This window comes from Oncorhynchus nerka, linkage group LG16 (genome assembly GCF_034236695.1).
Source record: "Oncorhynchus nerka isolate Pitt River linkage group LG16, Oner_Uvic_2.0, whole genome shotgun sequence".
NCBI lineage: Eukaryota > Metazoa > Chordata > Actinopteri > Salmoniformes > Salmonidae > Oncorhynchus > Oncorhynchus nerka.
In genome coordinates this window covers 30,879,343-30,907,042 of record NC_088411.1, presented here as the reverse complement: position 1 = coordinate 30,907,042, position 27,700 = coordinate 30,879,343, and the positions used below count along the sequence as shown (strand labels likewise).

The 27,700-nt window shown below is 41.8% G+C and overlaps 1 protein-coding gene across 1 annotated transcript in view; it reads right to left on the bottom strand.

The window, feature by feature from the left end:
* wdr27 (WD repeat domain 27) overlaps positions 1-27,700 on the bottom strand; it is a 178,281-nt gene that overhangs the window by 68,137 nt on the left and 82,444 nt on the right. The window contains exons 22-23 of the mRNA XM_065002587.1: positions 27,298-27,395; positions 5,275-5,377 (exon numbers count right to left, since the gene is read on the bottom strand). Coding sequence (XP_064858659.1) covers positions 5,275-5,377; positions 27,298-27,395 — 201 coding nt within the window. The remainder of the gene's footprint in view (positions 1-5,274; positions 5,378-27,297; positions 27,396-27,700) is intronic.

The following is a 27,700-nucleotide window of genomic DNA, read 5'->3' as shown; positions in this document are numbered from 1 at the left end:
TCTGTACACCAAAACACGATAACTGTGTTGAAGTTCTTTGTAGAACAAGAAAGTGCTTGACTTAAAAGTTAAGTTATAGGCCTATACCCAAGGGTTCAATGTTCCTATTGGTGCTCTAGCTTTAAAGATAAATGTTTGAAGGTTAAACGTATCATTGGTTCAGTGGTCTACTCTAGTGGTCTACTGAAGTGGTCTACTCTAGTGGTCTACTGAAGTGGTTTATTCAGTTCAATGTACAATCGACTGTGCTGTTGTACTGTTTAGTGACCCTGAAGCCAATTGAACAGAACTCTGTCTCTCAGCACAACTGTGCTAGTGGATAGCCATGGATTAGAAGTTCCACTGACTGTTGTCTTGTTTGGGAGGGATGAATTGTTGTGACGGATAAAGTGGAAGTTACATTTTCATTGGACCTTGTGTACAATTACACGGATAAACTGATCTTGATCTCTTGATCTATTCAGTGTTCTAGTGGACTGTTTAGGGGCCTAGCAATGACAACACTGGACAAACATGGAAGAAGTTCCAAGTTCCAGTGACTAATCTTCAGAAGAATGAATTCTTGTGACATCGGTAGTGTACTATTTCAAAATGATGTTCCAGTGTTCTGTTTTACTGTTCAGTGGCCTGTTAAGAAGGTTAACATAACTCCCCAGCTCAACACGATGACTTCATGTAAGAAGTTCCACTGACTGTTGTCTTGGTTGGGAGGGATGAATTGTTTAGACAGTTCTGGCGCTGGTTTGGCACCAGTCATAGAGAGGATCAGAAAAACCACATGATTTCCACATGATTTCACCACAAACCACATGATTTCACGTTGAAAATCACATCATTTCACATGAAATTTAACATGTTAAATCATTTGTTTTAGGAACACTTTACACATTATCAAGTTTTGACATATTCCAGACATTATTACACCGCGAAGCAGCCTCCACTGGTGAGAACATGTAAAGCAAAATGTGATAACGTGAAAACATGTGTTTTAGGTACACTTCACACGTGATCACATGTTATCACATGTTGCTTTACATGTTCTCACCAGTGGAGACTGCTGGGGAGAGAACGGCTCATAATAATGGCTGGATAGAGAGATTGGAACGGCATCAAACACATGGAAACCATGGAAACCATGTGTTTGATAGCATTCCGCCCATTCTGTTCCAGTCATTACCACCAGCCCGTCCCCCCCAATTAAGATGCCACCAACCTCCTGTGGTTGTCACCTGTTATCACATTAACCTCACATAAGATCATGTGATCACATAAAAACATGTGTTTTGGAACACTTCACATGTATTCACGTGAAATTCATGTGTTTTTTCCGTAAGGGAACACTAAACACAAAGCAGCTGCTCAATAAAAGACCAGAGATTAGATTTACTCAGAAGTCCAGAGGAAAGACAGACACGATTGGAAGAAAAAAAAAACTGTGAAGAAAGAGGGAAGAGAGCAAATAAAATGTGACAATGAACGTGGATTTGTGACCTCTACACATCGTTCAGGAATGAGCCCCTTTCGCTTTGCCATGTGGTACAAATCTGAGGTGAGTGTGTGTATTCTGGCCTTTGAAGATCCAATTCCATGACAGTCTTTGTCTCTCACATTCCCCGTCATGAATTGGAAAGCATTGGATTGGGGTAAGCACTGGCTTTGGGTTTCCACCATTTGTAAATCCATGACGGGGAGAAGGGTGGAGAATTGGGACGCAGACAATGTTTTGTACAGCAAGAAGAGGGAAGACCTATTCTGTAGCAGGTTTAAAAGGTGTCCGTCATGGAAATAACAGAACAGTATGGCATGTGTATGTGCCATGTACTGTGCCATGTTTACCATGTATTGTACAACTACATGCACCTAAACCACCAGCAGCGCATTTAGTTGTTTCATAGGCAGGCAACTAAGGCTACACCCCAACTGGCAGACCGTGATTTTAACTTGTTTCCTGAGCAAAAATAAAACAGGGTATTATTATAATACATTTCTTCAGACATAAAATGCTGAAAAAAAAACACCAGGAACTGGTGCCACGCATAATAGAGAGACGTGATCATATACAAATGTAATCAAGGTTTGAAATGATTATGTTTTAATCAAATATTATATCTGTAGTCAATAAATTATTGTAGTCAATTTGTAGTCAACAAATTATTAGTAATTATGTTCTGGCCCCCTGACCATCCGCTCAAGACAAAATATGCACTACAGTGCATCAACCTTTTCACCTGAGCTCTATATTTACAGTAGTTGAGTGTGCCCCTGTCCATAATCTTAAGCATTCTGCAGTTTGGCCTTTAGCCCAGATGGCGCACAAGGCTTGTCGATAAAGTAAAGTCGGAGCTTTAGAAGTTACCCATAACAGCGTTATAACTCAATTTGAGCCTATAACTCAAATCGGATGCCAGCGTATAAATTATACACCCAGAACAGAAAGCATTCTTCTGCAAATCCATCTAATATCAGGAGATAAAAGGAAAAGAAGGCATTGTACTGCAGTAAATCTGGACTGCTCTGTCTAGATGCCCTCTCACACACACATGCATGCATGCACGCACAAACATGCGCAAACAAATTAACGACAAACACACATACACTGGAATGAACTGCCTGGAAATCACATGCAAGCACACAGACATGCAGGGCCGGTTCCAGGCATAAACAACATAAGCGACCGCCTACAGCCCCACGGCTGCTAGGGGGCCCCCACCCATTCTTTGACAATAATAAAAAATTGGGGAACTCTGGATCAGCAGTTTTTCTCTTTTTATGTCAGTCACTGACAGAGACTCAAATAGCCCATGTCAGTGTTAATTTTGGCAGCTATTTTAGTTTTAGTCTTAGTAAAATGTTTGTAATTTCATCCATAGTTAGTTTGAATTATTATCAGTCGACTAAAACTGGACTCTTTTAGTCTTGTCTTTGGCTCAGTTGGTAGAGCATGGTGCCAGAGTTGTGGGTTCAATTCCCACAGGGGACCAGTATTAAAATGTATGCACTCACTAACTGTAAATCGCTCTGGATCAGAGAGTCTGCTAAATGACTAAAATCTCACAGCCATAACTGTCAAGGGAGTGAATGACAGGGGAGATTTTGAGGCTTACAAAAATGCCAGAAGTACTACTGTACTCCTAATATTCAACAAATAGCAACAGCAAAAAGCAACTGCAACTCGCATTTGTGGACTACAATGGAAGTGCGTCAACACAGACTAATGAATAACAGCACACATGGGAAAATAGAGCTTCTGTCGTGATCAAAGAAAACATTGCCTACATGAAAGTAAGAGAGTAAACACTGTTTCTAGTTGAGGTTAGATACAAGTCAAGTCACAACTGCCAATGAGAGGATTACCTGAAATATTATGCATGTATGCTGGCGTATGATTGGACAAAACAGATGAAAGGGAGCTTCATGTCAAATTAAATGTCCATTAGTCTCACATGGAATTTTTGTCTCGTCCCATTTTCATCAACTAAAATGAAAAGTCATTTGTAATAGTTTGCGTTTTTTTCCAGGGCATCTCTTCTAGCTATCGTCATAGTTTAATTCAGGAATAAGTCGTTGATGAGCACTTTTCCTCATAGTTATTGTTGATGAAATTAACACTGCCATTCCATGTCGGCTAAACGTTCTTAGATTGGTAAATGAGTCAGCTGTCTATACTTGTAGTAATCATGGTTGAATTACCAACCGGGCACGCAGGGATTTTGTTAGTCACTCTCACCACAGATGTCATAATAACATGGTATAAGTCATGGCAAAATGTGTAGAATTGCAGAAAATTAACTGTAAAACTGCAAATGTTTCTCTGTGCCCCATGACAAAATGAGTCAAATTGCAGCAAACTTGCTTTAAAACTGCAATATTTTTTCTAAGTCCCGTGGCAAAATGTGGAGAACTGCAGGAAATTGACAATTATATTTTTTCTCTCTGCCGTCAAGAGGGGGGCCACTAAAATGTTTTGCCCATGAGGTCTGGAGGCCCCTAACAACATTTAGCTTTGGACCCCAAAAGGTTAGAGCCGGCCCTGCACACATGCATGCACACACATGCATTGATTTGCCAGTGATGCGCTTGCCATGACAAGCATTCCTCTTGCTTCCTATTCTCTGTGGGACTGTCTTGGAAAAAGCATGAGTCATGTCATTCCATTGTCAGATTAACATCAAACAACTCTAGGTGAATGTACTAAAGACATAAAACTGGTCATTGGCCGTATTTAAAGTGATTCTCCGGTACTTTTGTATACTTTTTAGCCAGTAGTGAAAGTAGTGCTCTTGAGCTGGAAATTGCGTACTACGTCACCTCTGTGCAGATATTTGCACCACGTCATTGCTCTCTCTCGCTCTGCTGATGTGTGTGCATCTTGTTAGTTGTCACTCAAATGGTGAGGGGCTGAAGATCATTGGCTAGAACTCAAATTGCTAGGGGGTTGGCCCACACGGGAGGAAATGTAGGGAAAGCTTCCAGAAAAACAGTTGCTTTCAAACTAGGGATTTTGTGGCTAATTGAGGTAAAACAGTAATTCTGATCATAGATTATGCATGTATGAACTACACATTGACACATCCAGCCCAAAGCGGGAGGTTTCAAAGGTTCCGGAGCATGTCTTTAATGTTGTGTAAAATGGTAGTGCTTCCTATTCTCTGTGGGACACGGGAAAATTATTTACATAAAATAAATGACTATGTATCATGTGTCACTGTAAAATAAAACAAATGCACCTACTGTAATAGGAAATACAGAATTGCACTTGCCACCTTGCTCCCTTTAAGTTACTGTCAAATTCATGGCAACCCTTTGCATGATTTACTACAGCTATTACAACGTAGGGTGATGGCCTGTGACACCATACAGTACAGACTCCAGTTAACGTTATTTAAGACAATTACAGCGCTTTATGCAGACCAGGGCTGGTGGCCCTTGACATCACATCGTAGATGCTTTCCATGACATTTCCTGATGTGTCATGTGTCACTTTAACATTAAACAACTCTAGGTGAAGATATTTCAGACTTATTACAGGTATTGAAGATATTTTAGATGGTGTCAAAAATGATTAGTGCAGGGGAGAGGACGAAGCCTGTGAAATCCAGTAACACCAACCTCTGACTCTCCACCTGTATTTCAACTCCTACCTTTTAACTTCCATACCAGTTCACGTTTTTCCATAGAAAGGAGGATGATGAGACAGAAGAGGAGGAGGAATAGAGGGAGCGAAAGGAAGAGGAGGAGGAGAGGGAGGACAAGTAGGAAGGAACCACCACTCACACAGTTGTCTTCAGAGCCAGAAGCAATGAATCGTCCACAGGGTGAAAAGGCTGCGGTGCAGGGATGACAGCGATTCAAGTGGTTCTCATACCGCCGCACACACCTATGGAGAGAAAACAGAGTGGGAGATTTAAAGAATGAAAACTACTATTGCTGCTCTATTTGAAAGGGCAAATCAGTAGTGACATTTCATGATTCTGCTTAGATTTATTTAGGTGTGTTGTATTTCAGTTATTATGGATCCCCATTACCCATTAAGGCAGTAACATACAATAAAATACAATTTTGAAACATTAAAATACATTTTACAACAGATTTCACAATACATTTGCAAACGATGGCCTCAGTTCTGGTATCCACAGTCGTTCATATTGGGTGGTTGTGTTTGTGTGTGTGTGGTTACCCAGGATGCCAAATATTTCCACTAGTTGCAAAAATGCCTCGTTCAGAACACACACACAAACATGCTGATTTACGAGAATGTAAAATGTCAAACATCTCACCATTGAGATCTCAAAGAGAAGCAGTATCAAATATCACAATTATTCTGCTACCCTTAGGGACTAGGAACTAACCTAGTCTAGCAGCAAAGTGCCACTGCACCCCAGAGCAAGCTCCTTTCAGCAGAAAACAAAAAAGGGTTCCCAGGTGTCAACGTGGGAGTGGTGCCCGATGAGTTACAGTACCAAATAAAATCCAAGTTTATTGGTCGTGTACAGAGATTTATAGATGTTATCGCTGGTGCAGTGAAATGATTGTGTTTCTAGCTCCATCAGTGCAGTAATCCCTAGCAATAAACATCTAATAAAAAACTATACACACATAATACAGAAAAATTGAAATATCAGAACGAGCGATGTCAGAGACCGTAAAATATAAACATACACTAAGTACACCAAACATTGGGAACACGTTGCCCTCAAAACACCCTCAATTCATCGGGGCATCGACTCCACAAGGTGTCGAAAGGGTTCCACAGGGATGATGGCCCATGTTGACTCCAATGCTTCTGAAAGGACTGTACATACAGTATGTATAGTATGTATAATACTGTATTATAGTCAAGGGACATCCTATATACAGTGCATCTGGAAAGTATTCAGGCCCCTTCCCTTTTTGCACATTTAGTTAAGTTAGAGACCTTTTCTAATATGGATTCAATAAAAAAATTGCATAATCAATCTAGACACAATAACCCATAATGACAAAGCGAAAACAAGTTTTAAGAAATGTTTGCAAAAAAAACTGAAAAACCTAATTTACATAAGTATTAAGACCCTTTGCTACTCGAAATTGAGCTCAGGTGCATCCTGTTTCCATTGATCATCCTTGAGATGTTTCTACAACTTGATTGGAGTCCACCTGTGCTAAATGTAATTGATTGGACATGATTTGGAAAGGCACACATCTGTCTATATGGTCCCACAGTTGACAGTGAATGTCAGAGCAAAAATCAAGCCATGAGGTGGAAGGAGTTGTCTGTAGAGCTCTGAGACAGGATTGTGTTGAGGCACAAAACATTCTGCAGCATTGAAGAACACAGTGGCCTCCATCATTCTTAAATGGAAGAAGTCTGGAACCATCAAGACACATCCTAGAGCTGGCCGGCCAAACTGAGTAATCAGGGGAGAAGGGCCTTGGTCAGGGAGGTGACCAAGAACCTGATGGTCAATCGGACAGACCTCCAGAGTTCCTCTGTGGCAATGGGAGAACCTTCCAGAAGGACAACAATCTCTGCAGCACTCCACCAATCAGGCCTGTATGGTAGAATGGCCTGAAGGAAACCACTCCTCAGTAAAAGGCACATGACAGCCTGGAGTTTGCCAGAAGGCACCTAAAGGCATCTCAAATCATGAGAAACAAGATTGAATCCTTTAGCCTGAATGCCAAGCGTCACGTCTGGAGGAAACCTGGGTATGTTTTTCAAAGGCAGGGACTGGGAGACTAGTCAGGATCGAGGGAAAGATAAATGGAGTAAAGAAAACCTGCTCAGGACCTTAGACTGGGGTGAGGGTTCACCTTCCAACAGGACAACAACCCTAAGCACACAACCAAGACAACACAGGAATGGCTTTGGGACAATGTCCTTGAATGAGCCCCGACTTGAACCCGTTCGAACATCTCTGGAGAGACCTGTGCAGCGAAGCTCCCCATCCGACCTGACAGAGTTTGAGAGGATCTGCAGAGAAGAATGGAAGAAACTACCCAAATACAGGTGTGCCAAGCTTGTAGTGTCATACCCAAGAAGAATGGGAGAAACTACCCAAATACAGGTGTGCCAAGCTTGTAGTGTCATACCCAAGAAGAATGGGAGAAACTACCCAAATGCAGGTATGCCAAGCTTGTAGTGTCATACCCAAGAAGAATGGGAGAAACTACCCAAATACAGGTGTGCCAAGCTTGTAGCGTCATACCCAAGAAGACTCGAGACTGTAATCATCGCTTCAACAAAGTACTGAGTAAAGGGTCTGAATACTTATGTAAATGTGATATCTGTAACTACTGCCTTACACACCTTCATATACATATACACTGAGTATACAAAACATTATATTATGTTGCACCGCACCCCCCTTTTGTCCTCAGAACAGCCTTTATTCATCGGGGCATGGACTCTACAAGGTGTGGAAAGCGTTCCACATGGATGCTGACCCATGTTGACTCCAATGCTTCCCACAGCTGTGCCAAGTTGGCTGGATGTCCATTGGGTGGTGAACCATTCTTGATATACATGGTAAATTGTTGAGCGTGAAAAACACAGCAGCGTTGCAGTTCTTGAAACACTCACTACCATACCCCGTTCAATGGCACTTCAATATTTTCCCTCTGAATGGCACACATACACAATCCATGTCTCAGTTGTCTCAAGGCTTAAAAATCATTATTTAACCTGCCTCCTCCTCTTCATTTTCAATGATTGAAGTGGATTCAACAGGTTACATCAATAAGGGATCATAGCTTTTTTATTTTTTTATTTTACCTTTATTTAACTAGGCAAGTCAGTTAAGAACAAATTCTTATTTTCAATGACGGCCTAGGAACAGTGGGTTAACTGCCTGTTCAGGGGCAGAACGGCAGATTTGTACCATGTCAGTTCTGGGATTTGAACTTACAACCTTCCGGTTAATAGTCCAACGCTCTAACCACTAGGCTACCCTGCTTTCACCTGGATTCACCTGGATTCACCTGGTCTGCCGTCCAAACACTTAAAAGACACACCCTCGTCCACTTGGGGGAATCCCCGTCGCCATCTTGGCGGGCAGGCCAAATGATTAGCCAAGCAAGAGAAGTTTGCAACGTAAGCCCCTCAGCCCTCGTTTTTAATCGGCTTTGTGAGTGTATAATTACGTTCACTCCGGGGGCCTGAAACTCCCCATAATTCAATTTGTGACGATTGTACATCCGCTAAGAAAAGTCAGTGAAAACTTAAAAACATCATCAATGGAGAAGTCAACATACAAGTGTAAGTAAAAATAAATGCAAATAAATTGCTCCTATTGCACATGACAGAACCACAAACACGTCTCGTAATGTTTTTGTTTGGTTGTCTTTTGGAAATTGTAGAAATAAAAGCATTTCCTTCTTCAGAAGATCCAGCTAGGCAGGCTAACGTTAGCTAGCTAAATCATTTGCTAGCTATCATAAAGTAGGCGCATATTAATAATGGGATACTTAATATAAGTAGACATACACTCATAATTGACTGTAGCGCATATAAAGCACCCACAAGCTACCGGTGGCTGAAAACACAATAATCGCGGGATGAACGAGTGATGAATTTCTAGGTCCATTTAAAAATCATTCCTTCCTCCCTCGCCATGCAAGTGTATACTCGTCAGACGTCATGTGCGTCATCAGAAGTGTCCACTTAATTTGAGGGCTGAGGGATAGGGTGTGTCTTTTAAGTGTTTGGACCGCAGCCCTGGATTAATTCTACTGCAGGACAGGCTAACAAACTGAGCCATGCTCTGCTAATGAACAATGTTGGCTGTTGTGTGTGTGTGTGTGTCCTGGACTTTCACATTATAATCTCATCAGACCAAAAACGAGGTAAAACCTAATGACTGGTGTCCTCATAGGGGCCCATAACAGATGTGGATGGTGGTGTGGGTGAACACCTTATTTTACATTGTGTAAACCAACCAACATACAGACAGACAGACAAACAGATAGAGAGACAGGTAGACAGACAGACAGTGAGCCAGACAGACACTACAAGCTCTACCGCCGTAGTGAAACTTTGTTGCCAAAACAAAATAAGATGGCATTACAAAGTCAAAGGTCATGAACCCCCCAGCTTTCAATTCCAGCCAAACAAGTGGCAGAATGGTAGATTTTTCCACATTGCCGGCTCGGAGATTCAAACCAACGACCTTTCTGTTCCTGGCCCAACGCTCTTAACCGCTATCTACAATCACACTGATGATGAAACATGGTGAAGCCCCAAAATTGCCTACCCTGGAAAACGTGTGTTTCAGACACACGGAAGTAGATGGCTGCAAATGTTTTACTTTTAAACTCGGACAAAACAGATGTGAGTTCTCGGGCCCAAGAAACAAAGAGATCTTCTGTTTGATCTAACAATTTATCTCAATGGTTGTACAGTTGTCTCAAATAAAACTGTGAAGGATCTCAGCATTAGTCTGGACCCTGATTTCTCTTTTGACAAAAATGTCAAAAACATTTCAAAAGCAGCTTTTTTCTATCTTTGTAACATTGCAAAAAATCTGAAACCTTTAGTCTAAATATTATGAAAAGAAACAAATCCATGCTTTTCACTTCTAGATTAGACTACTGCAATGCTCTACTCTCCGGCAATCAGGATAAAGCACTAAATAAACTTAGTGCTAAATATGGCTGCTAGAATCTTGACTAGAATCCCAAAACGTTATCTTATTACTCCAGTACTTGCATCTCTACACTGGCTTCCTGTTAGGGATAGGGCTGATTTCAAGGTTTTACTGCTAACCTACTAAGCATTACATGGACTTACTCGTACCTCTATCTCCGATTTGGCCCTGCCGTAAGAGACTGGTACCAGACAAGTCTGGTGGGAGGAGCTATAAGAGGACGGGGTCATTCTAATGGCTGGAATGGAATCAATGGAACGGAGTCAAACATGTTGTTTCCATGTGTTTGGTAGCATTGTATTGATTCCATTCCAGCCATTACAATGAGCCTGTCCTCCAATAGCTCCCCCCACCAGCCTCCATTGGAACATACCTACACGAACTCTACGGTCACAAGACGCAGGCCTCCTTATTGTTCCTAGAATTTCTAAGAAAACAGCTCTATAGAGCTTCATTTTTATGGAATGGTCTGCCGATCCATGTCAGAGACGCAGACTCGGTCTCAACCTTTAGGTCTTTACTGAAGACTCATCTCTTATGTAGGTCCTATGATTGAGTGTAGTCTGGCCCAGGGGTGTGAAGGTGAATGGCAAGGTACTGCAGTGACGAACCACCCTTGCCTTTTTGCCTCTGGGGGCTGAGTCACAGGCTTGCTAGTGTTCTCCCATGCCGTCCCTGAGAGGGATGTCTTGCCAGGCTTTTTTTTCTCTCGCTATACTCGACTTGAGTGGGTTGAGTCAATGACGTGACCTTCCTGTCCGGTTTCCCGTTTGTGCGGTGGGTGAGATCTTCGTGGGCTATACTTGGCCTTGTCTCAGGGTATTAAGTTGGTGGTCTGTTGATATTCATCTGGTGGTGTGGGGCTGTGCTTTGGCAAAGTGGGTAGGGTTATATCCTTCCTGGTTGGCCCTGTCCGGGGGTATTGTCGGGCAGGGCCACAGCATCCCCGACCCCTCCTGGCGCAGTCTCCAGTATCTATGCTGAAATAGTCTATGTGCCTGGGGGCTCAGGTCAGTCTGTCCTATCTGGTGTAATTCTCCTGTCTTATCTGGTGTCCTGTGTGATCTTAAGTATGTTCCCTCTAATTCTCCAATCTCTCTCTTGCTTTCTCTCTCTCCCCTTCTCGGAGGACCTGAGAGATAGGACCCTGCCTCAGGACTACCTAGCCTGATGAACTTTGGCTCTCCCCATCCCCAGTCCACCTGGTCATGCTGCTGATCCAGTTTCTGCTGTTCTGCCTGCAGCTATGGAACCCTGACCTGTTCACCAGACGTGCTACCTTGTCATGCTGCTGCTCCAGTTTCAACTGTTCAGCCTGCGGCTATGGAACTCTGACCTGTTTACTGGATGGGCTACCTTATCCCAGACCTGCTGATTTGAGTCTCTCTCTCGACCTCTGAATGCACGGCAATGAAAAGCCAACTGACATTTACTCCTGAGGTGCTGACCTGTTGCACCCTCTATAACCACTGTGTTAATTATTTGACCCAGCTGGTCATCTATGAACATCTTGAAGAACAATCTGGTCTTAATGGCCAAGTACTCTTATAATCTCTACCGCGCACAGCCAGAAGAGGACTGGCCACCCCTCAGAGCCTGGTTTCTTCCTAGGTTCCTGCCTTTCTAGGGAGTTTTTTCTAGCCACAGTGCTTCTACATCTGCATTGCTTGCTGTTTGGGGTTTTAGTCTGGGTTTCTGAATAAGCACTTTGTGACATCTGCTGATGTAAAAAGTGCTTTATAAATACATTTGATTGATAACAGACAGACGACCTAATGCTTTTTTGTCTCACTGTGACTGAGCAGTAAGAGGAGGATGGAAAGGAGAAGGAGGGAAAGGAGAAGGAAGGAGGAGGAGAGAGAGGGAGGAAGGAAAGGAGAAGAGAGGAGGAGGAGGGGGGAAGTAGAAGGAAGGAGGAGGAGGGGGAAAGGGAGGAGGAGGAGGAGGGAAAGGAGAAGGGAGGGGGAAGAGGAAGGGGAAAGGAGAAGGAAGGAAGGGAAAGGAGAAGGAAGGAGGAGGAGGAGAAAAAAGGGAGGAGGAGGAGGAGGAGGGGGAAAGGAGAAGGAAGGAGGAGGAGGGGGAAAGGAGAAGAAAGGAGGAGGGGGAAAGGGGAAGGGAGGAGGAGGAGGGAAAGGAGAAGGGAAGGAGGAGGAGGAAAGGAGAAGCAAGAATGTGTGGGGATAATATTTTGACTGAGCAATGACAGCACAGAGAGGAAGAGGTAGAGGAGGAGGAAGGGGAGGAAACTGAGTTTGGTCCAACACACCGTCCCAGCGTTGTCTGAGTAATGACAATGCATCGTGTGTGTGTGTGTGTGTGTGTGAGTGAGTGAGTGAGTGAGTGAGTGAGTGAGTGAGTGAGTGAGTGAGTGAGTGAGTGAGTGTGAGTGAGTGAGTGAGTGAGTGAGTGAGTGAGTGAGTGAGTGAGTGAGTGAGTGAGTGAGTGAGTGAGTGAGTGTGAGTGAGTGAGTGAGTGAGTGAGTGAGTGAGTGAGTGAGTGAGTGATGACAATGCGGCATGCTGCTGATGACTAACCCAGACAGGGATAGGAAGGTCTGTTCCCCTTGGACCCGAGCCGACGACGTTACTAAATCCACCTTGGTCCTCTGAGTTACTCGTCAATATAATCAACAAGCTAATCATAGAAATCATCTGGCTACTAAATGGCTAATGCTAGATTCCACTTCAATCAGTGTCTCCTCAAAGGCTAGGTGAATAATATCATAGTCAGTTTCCCATAAGAGGTTTTTGTAGCCACCATAATTGAATTTGCAGACCACTGTAAAGATAAAATATGTAAAAAGTTACTTTTTTTGCTTTATTTGATTATTTCTTCCCTAGACTGCATGATGTCATCCCTGTCAGAGACAGTCAAGTAATGCAACCACCTTTAACAAGGAAGCAGTTGGGCCAAAATTAGTTTTATTTTCTACTCATCCTTCTTTTTTAAAAGTTCCAGTGTATAATGCTAGATTACAGTATGGATGGGGTTTCCAGCAGATATTTCTGAACTAAGCAGAAACAGACCGCTAGATATTCACTTTCATCTCAGAAACAGGAAGCATGCTGATGTGATGTTCAGGGCCTGTATTCCTAAAGCATCTCAGAATAGGAGTGCTGATCTAGGATCAGTTTAGCATTTAAATCAAAATGCATAATAACGCGAACCCACCTGATCCTAGATCAGCACTGCTACTCTGAGAGGCTTTTGACTACAGGCACAGAATCACTGGTTACCCAGCACATATTGTTGAGGAATGTTTTTTTTGCTGCGTCTGGACTGTTGTCTCATTGTTTGGAAATGTGCTGGAGGCCACAACTGCACACACTATGACGTGTGTAGGGATAAGAGATTGCTGAGTAATAATAAACGCTGGTCAGTGGTTTACATGGCTTATAAAGCCAGTTTCTCCCAACTGAGGCAACTATTCAAATAGGAGAAGCCATAGTACGGAAACGTTGAAGTTTCAGTGGTAGCTGTGGTGCCAGTGGGAGAAAGAGTGTGTGTGTATTTCCTGGTAGATCTACACAACAGTTAAAATTAAACAACACGCAGGGAATATTACCCTTGGTGCTTAACCTACCCTGAAAAGCTTAATCAGAGTCCCAAATGGCACCCTATTCATTATCTAGGGCACTACTCTGGTCAGAAGTGCCATTTGGGACACAAAGGCATTTATTAACGTAAAGGTCACAATAAAAAGGAACACTAATTCAAATGCTCTCATCCTGTGTGTGAGAATCAAACACCCTTGGCTGTGTGTGTTGGTATGTCTGTCTGTCTGTGTGGGTTTGTGTGTTTGCGCATGTGCGTATGTTTGTCCATGCATGTGTTTATCCTTCCCAAACCGACCGCCTGCTTCTTTACGGCCTGCTTTCTTTTTATTAGTTTTTGTTCCTACTTCGCCTGCCAGGCAACATTACTAATAACTTAGTACTTAGGATACTTGGATTCAGCAAAGCTCACTTTCAGTCCTGGGCTCAAATACTATTTGAAATCTCTTAAAATAAGTTCAGCATTCAGCTTCAACCTTCCTGGAGTACAGTACAACAGTGGGCAGGGTTGCCACTTTTGGAAAAAAATATATACTGGTTCCATTGAAACACACAAGCTCAATCAAGCCCAGCTGAAGTATTTGAAATTATTTCAAATAGTATTTGAACCCAGCAATGTTAATATTGTGCCTTTTGTTCATTTTCTCTTCACAATCCAGGTTGGGCCTGCCTGGTTCTCGTTAGAATGAAAGATTACGACAACTAAGATAAACAACTATATTTAAAAAATCCCTCATATTTCAATCAGTGGACCAGAACCAACCAACAGATTGCCTGGTGCAACAGACTGCCTGGTGGGTGCGTGTGTGCCTGGCCGCCCTGCAGTGCATTCTGGACCCTGTGTCATCAACCCTGGGAGCGCTAGGAAGATGTTTGCAAACATTTCATTTTTGGGAAAAACAATATAACATATTTAGAGAAGAGCAGAACCAACTAAATGAATAACAGCTGTGTAAGAATAGGAGCTGATTTCCTGGACACAGATTAAGCCTAGTCCTGGAATAAAACTATGCTCAATGGAGAATCTCCATTGAACTAGGTGTTTGAGTCCAGACTAGACTTAATTTGTGTCCAAGAAACTGTCTCTAGCTGGACTCCTACCATTGGAGCCTAGCTCTCCTATGACTCCTGTTCATACTATATTAGAAGAATAACAGTGGGATGCTGGCTAATGGGTGACAGAGTTTGCTGAAGTTGGCTAGCTAGCTAGCAAGTGACAAGAACGTTATCCATCATGCATAGCAACCATCTTGTTTAGAATGGACGACCAGTCATTTTCCATAGACGGTAGAAGTTAATTGCGTTGGGCCAGTAACCGAAAGGTCATTGTTTCCAATCCCAGATCCGGCTAGGTGAAAAATCTGTCAATGAACCCTTGAGCAAGGCACTTAACACTAATTGTGCCTGTAAATCGCTTGTGGTAAAAGCGTCTGCTAAATGACTAAAATGTAAATGTATTTGTTGACTTCATTGAGTCAGTCCCCTCGCAAGGCCCGAGGTCGATGTCCTCACCCACGTGGAAAGTTATTTAGCATAATACAAAAATCAAGGTATCTGTTTTTTGTTGTTGTATTGCATCACAATCCACTGCATCTGCCTATGTCGTGACAGAGCTAGAGTTTGTCAGACCATGAGGCATCCTGAAAATCGCTCTTCTCACAAAATCATCTGCAGCATCCAGACAGTTTGGGATGCACACGAATACGACCCCTCTGTGGAAAGGTGAGACTCTTGCGAACATGTCGTTTTGGCTCTGGGACGCCAACATGCTTCAGAAGACTTGTCTGAAGGTCCCCCGGTACCAGTTCAACAAATGTATGGCGGTATATATGGAGACTATTTAATGCCAAAAATAAGGTGTTAAATATATGTAGAAATGTTTTAGTTTTTTTTACAAATGTTTCCTGATCTTTCTTATATCTTTCAGACAGGACTGACACTTCAGAACAAACTTCCTTTTCAATTCTTGGGGTACTGTCTGTTGTTCTATGTAGTGAATCTGTTATTCAATATGTTGTATGGGCTAATAATTTCCAGCAAATATTTTTGATATATATTTATTTTATACTTCAAGGTATATTCAAATTCAAAATCAAAGTAGCAAAATTATCCCTGGTATAACCTTCTTAAAACAATTCCATATATCTTAGTAGAACCCCGCCAGGGCTTAAGACTCTTCTGGGTTATAAAGCAAACAGTATCCCTTAGGTCTTCAACAGCAAATATGTAAATTGTTTAAGCATATGTTGCAGCGATTAAAATATTTTTTTCTGAATATTGACAAAAAATATAATCTTAAGGGGGTTAGCAATCAGCGACGGAGTTGACAAGCCACTGACGGAGCTGACAACAGATACTCAAAACAGACATAATTTTGCTAAACTAAATACAAGTTCAATTCAAACATTTATAAAATATGATTCATGATTCATTTGAAAATCCCAAATAAAAACAACCATTCAAATCGGCTCTTTCAGCTCTGACGGAATTGAGTTGATGTTTGACAAAAAACATATTTTTCGTCTTCCTTCAAGTGGTATGAAGAGTAGCAATTTAGCTTGTCCTCTGTTGCTTTATGACACTATAACTTCATTAAATGTAACATATTTGAAACAAAATTCCTCTTCTTTCAGGCAGATTGAGTTGATATTTTTTTTGTGACCATGGTGATTCCAATTGTTTATTTAAATCTATCAAAAGTAGAGAACTTTATGGACCATGAGTGGCCTTGTTGCACTACATGTAATGAGGACATGAAGGGTCCTTCTGGAATAGCTGTCCCTGCTCATTCCCGATTCATTTAGGATTTTAGACCAATCTGACAGAGTTCACGTAATCTCCAGACACATCTTTTAGAACTCACAGTTTTGAGAGAAATATTCTTTAAAGTCAAAGAGGGCTATTGCAAGAAAATACACTGAAAAAAGATATAAACACAACATGTAAAGTGTTGGTCCCATGTTTCATGAGCTGAAATAAAAGATCCCAGAAACATTCCATACACACAAAAATATTATTTCTCAAAAATTGTGCGTACAATTGTTTGCATCCCTGTTAAGTGAGTATTTCTCCATCCACCTGACAGATGTGGCATATCAAGAAACTGTTTAAACAGCATGATCATTACACAGTTGCACCTTGTGCTGGGGACAATAAAAGGCCACTTTAAAATGTATAGTTTTGTTTACACAACACAATGCCACTGATATCTCAAGTCGAGGGAGCATGCAATTGGAATGCTGAATGTAGGAATGTCCACCAGAGCTGTTGCCAGGTAATGTAATGTTCATTTCTCTACCATAAGCCACCTCCAACGTGGTTTTAGAGAATTTGTCCAACCGGCCTCACAACTGCAGACCATGTGCATGGCGTCGTGTGGGTGATTGGTTTGCTGATGTCAACGTTGTGAACAGAGTCCCCCATGGTGGCGGTGGGGTTATAGTATAGGCAGACATAAGCTACGGACAACAAACACAATTGCATTTTATCGATGGCAATTTGAATGCACAGAGATACCGTGACAAGACCCTGAAGCCCATTATCGTGTCATTCATCCGTCACCATCACTTCATGTTTCAGCATGATAATGCACAGACCCATTTCACAAGGATCTGTACACAATTCCTGGATGCTGGAAAATGTCCCAGTTCTTCCATGTCCTGAATACTCACCAGTCATGTCACCTATTGAGCATGTTTGGATGCTCTGGATTGACCTGTATGACAGCGTTTTCCAGTTCCCGCCATTATCCAGCAACTTTGCACAGCCATTGAAGAGGAGTGGGACAGCATTCCACAGGCCACAATCAACAGCCTGATCAACTCTGTGCGAAGGAGATATGTAGCGCTGATGTGTACTGACTGGTTTTCATTAGTACACAGCGTTGATCGAGATCTTCAGTTTCTTGACAATTTCTAGCACGGAATAGCCTTAACTTCTCAGAAGAAAAATAGACTGACGAGTTTCAGAAGAAAGTCCCTTGTTTCTGGCCATTTTGAGCCTGTAATCGAACCTACACATGCTGATGCTCCAGATACTCAACTAGTCTAAAGAAGGCCAGTTGTATTTCTTCTTTAATTAGCACAACAGTTTTCAGCTGTGCTAAAATAATTGCAAAAGGGTTTTCTAATGATCAATTAGCCATTTAAAATTATAAACTTGGATTAGCTAACACAACGTGCCATTTGAACACAGTAGTGATGGTTGCTGATAATGGACCTCTGTACGCCTATGTAGATATTCCATTAAAAAACAGCCGTTTCCAGCTACAATAGTCATTTACAATATTAACATTTACATTACATTTACATTTAAGTCATTTAGCAGACGCTCTTATCCAGAGCGACTTACAAATTGGTGCTTTCACCTTATGATATCCAGTGGAACAGCCACTTTACAATAGTGCATCTAAATCTTTTAAGGGGGGTGAGAAGGATTACTTTATCCTATCCTAGGTATTCCTTAAAGAGGTGGGGTTTCAGGTGTCTCCGGAAGGTGGTGATTGACTCTTAACAATGTTTACACTGTATTTCTAATCAATTTGATGTTATTTTAATGGACAACATGTGCTTTTCTTTCAAAAACAAGGACATGTCTAAGTAACCCCAAACTTTTGAACGGTAGTGTATATATTTTCCCCTTGTGAAATACCCGTAAATGTAAATGTTAAGCTCAAATAACGCTACGCCAGTGACACACACACACACACACACACACACACACACACTCTCCTCTCCTGAGCCACAATAGTCACTTCTGGTTTGTGACCCATTAGGGAGCAGTTTAAAGAGTTGGATGAGATTGGGACATTACAGGTCACTTGTAATGAGGCCAATGTCTATATAGAACAAATCCTTAGCAAATAGACCAAGGCTTTGTCCCAAATGGCACCCTTCACCCTTATGGAAAAACAACATGAATTTCAACACATTTTCATATAATCACACCATTTTATGTGAAGTTAATGTGGTAACAGGTGACATGTAAAGCAACACTTGATTACTTGAAACTACATGTGATCCCATGTGAAGTGTTCCAACTCATGTGAGTTGTGAAATTAGGTGATTTTTCTGAAAGGGCAGTACACTACTCTTGACCAGGGTCGAGGGGGGCAATAAGGATCTGGTCAGAAGTAATGCACTATAGGCAATTTTGCACCATTTGGGACACAACACAAGCAAATATACTTCCATCTGTCTGAAAAGGTATATGACTGATAGCCAAAATGTTTCATTTTCACTTTTCTCTTTATTTTCACTGAGATGATGTCACTTTATTTTTTAATGAAGCTTGAGGAAAAAATGTAAGCTTTTCCGAGCTCTTTGGGTTTTGGTACCAAATCCTTTCAGGTACATGATGTCAACACATGGTCATAGCAAGGCAATGAATATGTCCCAAATGGCTTCCTATATTCTATATAGTACACTACTTTTGGCCAGATCCATATGGGCCCTTGTCAAAAGTAGTGCACTATCTGGAATAGGGTTTTATTTGGGACACAGACCCTGAGACAATGGAAAATAACTCAGTTTAGTTATAAATACAATATTAGAGTGCTCAGGGAAATATACACTAATAACTAATGAACTGACATAGGCCAATGTTATGACCAGCTGCCTGTCACATGTGTGCACCTGCATGATTAAATAGTCTGACATCATCAATATGAGACATTCCTTGGAGGCTTCTACATTGACCTTTAACCCTAGGCTTAGGGGCAGAGGTAAATCAAACATCCTGACCTGTTTCAATAAACTGTCTGTCAGGTGATAGGTTGTGAGTACAGGAAGACATCTTGACATGAACCAGACTTTTGAAGAACAAACCCAAACCTGATACGTATCTTCAGGAAGAAGAAGAAGACGACAAGTGAAATGGAGTGGAGGAGGGAGACAAAGATTTGTCTTTCTCACGGAACAATGATCATGATGAGTAGGATGCAAGGGTGTGCAGCCTCTATAATATAGCATCAAGGCCACACCAAAAAAGAAAAAGGTCAAATTATCCTTAACTTGTCCAACCACTTCTATCAAGTAAATGTAAACTATGTTTGGATTTGCTGAGACGCAGTGTTGCGCCAGCAGATTCTTAAATTGAGCAAAGAACAATAATATCGTCAAGGATTAAGACTGAAGGGAATGACAAGAGAGATGAATGAAGCCCTCACACATATTTCAATATCACATCCACCATTTGGCTTCCTCTAAGAGACAATCACACACACACATACACACACACAGAGAGAGAGACAGGATTGGACCACTATATGACAGGCCGTAGAACAAGACCCTGACCAGAACATGACCTGGAAACGGGGCACAAATATTTATCTAAACGGAATCAGGCTTTGACAGACACTGTCTGGGCCTTGGATAGGACCAGAACTGGATTCAAAAAATTATTTGAAATCATTTTGATTGAGCTTACCTGGTGCAATGGAACCAATAGAATAGTCCCAAAAGTGCAAACCCACCAACCTGGCACTCCAGGCAGACAACACTAAACGGTAAGGGTATTTAAAAAATATTTCAAATAGTGTTTGAACCCAGGGCTGGATAGAACTCATGCAATGGAAGCAGTCTCACTCAGCTCACACACAAAAGAATGAGACACAGAAGGTGTTCAAATTCCAAAGCAAAGTGGAGTTCGACATCAATTGGCATTGATAGCCACATAGGATAGGCTTACTCAGAGCCAATGACTCTAGCCTAGACCTACCTCTCAATAACCTGCATACATGCAGGTTGTGGATATCTATAAACAGGGTGGAAAACAAAATGCACAAAACGTAGTTCAAATTCATTTGTCAAGGAGATACCATACTAATCAACTTTGTTTATTGAATAGAGAGAGACCGATGAGAAAGGTAGGTGAGAGAGTGCTGAAAAAGCAGTGGGTCAAATTTGAACCCATGCTGGCAGAGGTACGTCGTACATGCGCTCCAGAGGTAGCGGCTTAAACAGCTAGATCACGACAGGCCACAACTCCTTTGGAATGTTTACATTTATTTCATTTAATTATAATGTATGTGTATTTGAATAGACAGAAATGGGACCTATATCCCAAACATGGGGTGTTCTAAAAATGTTATTGTGAACATTCAGATCCTGCTGAGAAGGATTTAGTGTTGAAGAATGAAAGTCCTTTCATAAGAGAGAATGGAATCCTCATTGAGAGAAGCAATTTATCAATCACAAAGTAACCCGGCCAAGATCCCAAAGAGCAAGCAGGGGCAAAGTGGCAAGGAACAAGTCCCTAGCAGGAAGAAACCTTGAGAGGAACCAGAATCATAGGGGAGGCCTATCCTGCTCTGGCTGTACTGGGTAGAATTATTTTTCAATACATTTCAAAACAACTATTCAGATAACCTTTATTTGAAAAAACAAGTAGTTGAATATTGGGATGTATTTGGAAATACACTTGGAAAGTATTTCAAAATACTCAAAAACACTGACGCAAATTTACCACGTACTGAACTCAGTTATTCCAAAATAGTATTTTAAATAAATATTTTACTTTCAAATACAATTTGATAAAAGATTAGCTTTTTACAAATTACCATTCAAATACTCAAAGTGCATTCAGAAAGTACTCAGACCCCTTGACTTTTTCCACATCCTGTTACGTTACAGTCTTATTCTAAAATGGATTAAACTGTTTTTTTCCCCCCTCATCAATCTACACACAATACCCCATAATGACAAAGCAAAAACAGACGTAACATTTTTTTACCCCAAAAATTTTAAAACGAAATGAAATATCACATTTACGTAATTAAACAGACCCTTTACTCAGTACATTTGACAGCGATTGTAGCCTCGAGTCTTCTTTGGTATAACGCTAAAAGCTTGGCACACCTGTATTTGGGGAGTTTCTCCCATTCTTCTCTGCAGATCCTCTCAAGCTCTCTCAGGTTGGATGGGGAGTGTCGCTGCACAGCTATTTTTAGGTCTCTCCAGAGATGCTCGATCAGGTACAAGTCCGGGCTCTGGCTGGGCCACTCAAGGACATTGAGAGACTTATCCCGAAGTCACTCCTGCATTGTCTTGGCTGTGTGCTTAGGGTTGTTGTCCTGTTGGAAGGTGTACCTTCGCCCCAGTCAGGTTCTGAGCGCTCTGGAGCAGGTTTTCATCAAGGATCTCTCTGTACTTTGTTTTGTTCATCTTTACCTCGACCCTGACTAGTCTCCCAGTAACTACAGATGGAAAAAATTCCCATGATGTTAACACCACCATGCTTCACCACAGCAGGTTTCCTCCAAATGTGACGTTTGGCATTCAGGCCAAAGAGTTCAATCTTGGTTTCATCAGACCAGAGAATCTTGTTTTCATGTTCTGAGAGTTTTAAGGTGCCTTTTGGAAAACTCCAAGTGGGCTCTCATGTGCCTTTTACTGAAGAGTGGCTTCCGTCTGGCCACTCTACCATAAAGGCCTGATTGGTGGAGTGCTGCAGAGATGGTTGTCCTTCTGGAAGGTTCTCACATCTTCACAGAAGAACTTTGAAGCTCTGTCAGAGTGACCATCAGGTTCTTGGTCACCTTCCTGATCAAGGCCCTTCTCCACCGACTGCTCAGTTTGGCCGGGAGGACAGCTCTAGGAAGAGTCTTGGTGGTTCCAAACATCTTCCATTTAAGAATGATGGAGGCCACTGTGTTTATTTTTTGGTACCCTTCCCCAGATCTGTGCCTCGACTCAATCGTGTTTTGGAGCTCTACAGACAATTCCTTCAACCTCATGGCCTGATTTTTGCTCTGACATTCACTGTCAACTGTGGGACTTTATATAGACAGCTGTGTGCCTTTCCAAATCATGTCCAATCAATTGAATTTACCACAGGTGGGCTCTAATCAACATGTAGAAACATCTCTATGATGATCAATGGAAACAGGATGCACCTGACCTCAATTTTGAGTCTCATAGCAAAGGGTCTGTATATTTATGTAAATAATGTATTTCTTTTGCAAATATTTCTAAAAACCTGTTTTCGCTTTGTCATTATGGGTATTGTGTGTAGATTGATGAGGAACATTTTGTATTTAATACATTTTTGAATAAGGAAATGTGGAAAAAGTCAAGGGGTCTGAATACTATCCGAATGAAAATACTCAAATGCACAAAAAAGCATTTACAGTGCCTCCAGAAAGTTTTCACACCGCTCAACTTTTTCCAAATTGTTCTGATCAAATATAGATTTTTTTGTCATTGGCCTACATACGTTTTTTGACACTTTTACAAATGAATTAAAAATGAAAAGCTGAAATGTCGAGTAAATAAATTCAACCCCTTTGTTATGCCAAGCCTAAATAAGTTCAGGAGTAAAAATGTGCTTAACAAGTCACATAATAAGTTGCAAGGTGTGCAAAGGTTTTTAACGTGATTTTTTAATGAGTACTTCATCTCTCTACTCCACACTTAAAATTATCTGTAAGGTCCCTCTGTCTAGCAGTGAAATTCAGACACAGATTCAACCACAAAGACCAGGGAGGTTTTCTAATGCCTCGCAAAGAATGGCACCTATTGGTAGATGGGTAAAAAAAAAGAAGCAGATATTGAATATCCTTTTGAGCATGGAGTAGTTATTAACTACACTTTGGATGGTGTATCAATTCACCTAGTCCCTACAAAGACACAGGTGTCTTTCCTAACTCAGTTGCCAGAGAGGAAGGAAACCAGTCAGGGATATCACAATGAGGCCAATGGTGACTTTAAAACAGTTACAGAGTTTAATGGCTGCGATAGGAGAAAACAACATTGTAGTTACTCCACTGGCTTCCGTCTGGACACTCTACCATAAAGGCCGTATTGGGGGAATGCTGCAGAGATGGTGGACAGAGTGAAAAGGAACCCTGTACAGAATAAATATATTCCAAAACATGCATCCTGTTTGCTACAAGGAACTAAAGTAATACTGCAAAATATGTGGCATGGCAATACATTTTTTTGTCCTGAATACAAAGTGTTATGTCTGGGTGAAATCCAATGCAACACATTACTGAGTACCGCTCTCCATATTTTCAAGCATAGCGGTGCCTGCATCATGTTATGAGTATGCTTGTAATCGTTAACAGGGCCTAAAATTAACACCCGCCACCTGCCAAATGCGGATCGATTTTGGCATTGGAGGGAAAGAATGCCTAGTTCACCAGCCACGTTGGCGCGTGGTAACACTCCGGGCTCTAAGGTGTGAGCATTTAATAAAGATAGTCAAGTATGGGAACAAGCGCAAGTTGTGATTTATAGCAAAATAAATACTCCAGTAGCTGTTTTCAAAGTATTTCTGCCATTTTGTTTCTTATCTGGTAATGAACAAAGAAATATGAATCCTAATGTTATAGCTATCCCACCTCATGCAGCAACACTGCCTGTCTGGGGGGCTATGAGTCCTGCTATATTTGTTTTTATAAGCAATGGGCACAGGCATAAAAGTTCGTCTAATTTAATCGAAAGTCTACTAAAGTGAGACTTTGTCCTTGTGTTTCTTAGCTATTTACATTGTTTTGTTCACAAACTAGGTTGCTTTTCATTGTTTGAGTTTGCTCCCACTGCTAGCAAAAAGAGACACCGTTGGCCTCTGCTAGTGATATCCTCACAGGCACACTTGATGACTCGAGTGGCCCTGTTACCAAGGTAACATTAAAGGGGCAGCTAAACATTTTTGTCTGATATTTTTGTTAAAATTCTCGTGTCATAGAATATTTAATGAAATCGAGCAATACTTTGAATATGCAAAGGTCAGCAAGAGGAGTACACCTGCTCTAAAGTACATTACTAACACCGAGGCCAGCTGGCACTCAGCCAAAAGCTTTGTCTTGATTTACATTGAATTAGTGCTAATACTTTAAGACTCATCCTTAACAATGCATAAGCCAAACTATTTGGGACACTGATTGTTTTCAGATGTCCTGTAGTTCAAATATAGACCGGTCCCAGATCTGTTTGTGCTGTCTTGTTGACAGTGACCATAGGAGTTGGCAAGACAGCTCAAACAAACCCGGACCAGCTTGGTTACATCATGGGGCAAAGACAATGGAGTGCTGGTAAGTGGAGAAGAGCTCAGATTTTACGGTTGCTCAGACCTGGGTTTAACAACTACACAGCACTTATCCCAGACCTGGGTTTAACAACTACACAGCACTTATCCCAGACCTGGGTTTAACAACTACACAGCACTTAGTTCAGACCTGGGTTTAACAACTACACAGCACTTATCTCAGACCTGTGTTTAACAACTATACAGCACTTATCTCAGACCTGTGTTTAACAACTACACATCACTTAGTTCAGACCTGAGTTTAACAACTACACAGCACTTAGTTCAGACCTGGGTTTAACAACTACACAGCACTTATCTCAGACCTGTGTTTAACAACTATACAGCACTTAGTTCAGACCTGGGTTTAACAACTACACAGCACTTAGTTCAGACCTGGGTTTAACAACTATACAGCACTTAGTTCAGACCTGGGTTTAACAACTACACAGCACTTAGTTCAGACCTGGGTTTAACAACTATACAGCACTTAGTTCAGACCTGGGTTTAACAACTATACAGCACTTAGTTCAGACCTGGGTTTAACAACAATACAGCACTTAGTTTAGACCTGGGTTTAACAACTATACAGCACTTAGTTCAGACCTGGGTTTAACAACTATACAGCACTTAGTTCAGACCTGGGTTTAACAACTATACAGCACTTAGTTCAGACCTGGGTTTAACAACTATACAGCACTTAGTTCAGACCTGGGTTTAACAACTATACAGCACTTAGTTCAGACCTGGGTTTAACAACTATACAGCACTTAGTTCAGACCTGGGTTTAACAACTATACAGCACGTAGTTCAGACCTGGGTTTAACAACTATACAGCACTTAGTTCAGACCTGGGTTTAACAACTATACAGCACTTAGTTCAGACCTGGGTTTAACAACTATACAGCACTTATCCCAGACCTGGGTTTAACAACTACACAGCCCTTTTCTCCAAATAGACTTACAGTACATATTGTCATTTTTTTGTATGTGATGCGTGCAGGAATTGAACCCACAATCTTGGCATTGAAAGTGCCAGGCTGTTATCTATTTAGCCAAAAGCAAGCAATAAGCAACTTGTGCCTTTGCAACTATCCCCCAAAGCTTCTTCCACCACACTGAAACTGCATGAGATGGGAAAATGTTTTTTTTTTTTTTTTTGCAAGAGCAGGGAGGAAAAAAGCTGCCAAATATCTCTCTCTCTCTCTCTCTCTCTGAAAGTGTGAAAAGTCTCACCAGCTCTCAGTGGAGGACATGTTTCAGGTTCCCTGTAGCAAGAGGAAATGGAAAGAAATAAAATGCTTTTAAACCACATGTGGAGTCAATTCCTGCTTTAGCTATCAAATATTTAAAAGTACTTATTTTATATAGCCCACAGATTTTGAATGGTTCCGGATGGCAGTTGGTTTGAAGTTCTTGGTCTGTCAATGTGCAGTTAATCAGTAATCAAAGTCTCAAAAATGTGAAAAATCAAGTGTGTGTGAGTGAAAAGGATTAGTGATTCCAACTGCATGAGAAATAGGGCAATCATGGTGCGGAGTGCCAGAGTGAGACTCAGTTGTGGTTTAGAGTCAGTTGAGGGTGAGTCAGTTGAGGATGAGAGTGGTAGAGAGTGAATGCTGCCAGAGTGAGACTCAGTTGTGGTTTAGAGTCAGTTGAGGGTGAGTCTGTTGAGGATGAGAGTGGTAGAGAGTGAATGCTGCCAGAGTGAGACTCAGTTGTGGTTTAGAGTCAGTTGAGGGTGAGTCAGTTGAGGATGAGAGTGGTAGAGAGTGAATGCTGCCAGAGTGAGACTCAGTTGTGGTTTAGAGTCAGTTGAGGGTGAGTCTGTTGAGGATGAGAGTGGTAGAGAGTGAATGCTGCCAGAGTGAGACTCAGTTGTGGTTTAGAGTCAGTTGAGGGTGAGTCAGTTGAGGATGAGAGTGGTAGAGAGTGAATGCTGCCAGAGTGAGACTCAGTTGTGGTTTAGAGTCAGTTGAGGGTGAGTCAGTTGGGGATGAGAGTGGTAGAGAGTGAATGCTGCCAGAGTGAGACTCGGTTGTGGTTTAGAGTCAGTTGAGGGTGAGTCTGTTGAGGATGAGAGTGGTAGAGAGTGAATGCTGCCAGAGTGAGACTCAGTTGTGGTTTAGAGTCAGTTGAGGGTGAGTCTGTTGAGGATGAGAGTGGTAGAGAGTGAATGCTGCCAGAGTGAGACTCGGTTGTGGTTTAGAGTCAGTTGAGGGTGAGTCAGTTGAGGATGAGAGTGGTAGAGAGTGAATGCTGCCAGAGTGAGACTCGGTTGTGGTTTAGAGTCAGTTGAGGGTGAGTCTGTTGAGGATGAGAGTGGTAGAGAGTGAATGCTGCCAGAGTGAGACTCAGTTGTGGTTTAGAGTCAGTTGAGGGTGAGTCAGTTGAGGATGAGAGTGGTAGAGAGTGAATGCTGCCAGAGTGAGACTCAGTTGTGGTTTAGAGTCAGTTGAGGGTGAGTCTGTTGAGGATGAGAGTGGTAGAGAGTGAATGCTGCCACAGTGAGACTCAGTAGAGGAGGATAGGTTAACAGTGGTTATGAACAGAGTGCCGGACTAAGAACCAGTAGAGTTTGACCAACCAACCTGAGTGTCCTCAGGTCCCACAGCTTAACTCCGTCGGTCACTGCGCTGGTCAGGAAGAGGTTGTAGGAGTCTGGGGTCTGGCTACTGAACATAGAGCCCTAGAGGATAAACAAATACATAAATAAGATATTAAGACTGGAATCCTTAATGGTGACACATCTGTTGAAGAACAACAAAGAAGCTTCTGCAAACAACAAACACTGTTTTTTCCCCCAACATCGCACGCACGATAGAAGAGCACAATATAGATTGCACTTCTTTCTTTTTTAACATGCTGCGCGACGCTTTCCCTGCTCGGCAACAATAACAGTGGTGATGGGGCAGCCAGTGCTTCTGTTTCCCCCTACTGCGGTTTTCATCTTTAATGTTCAATTAAATCTGGTAAATATCAAATAATTCTATG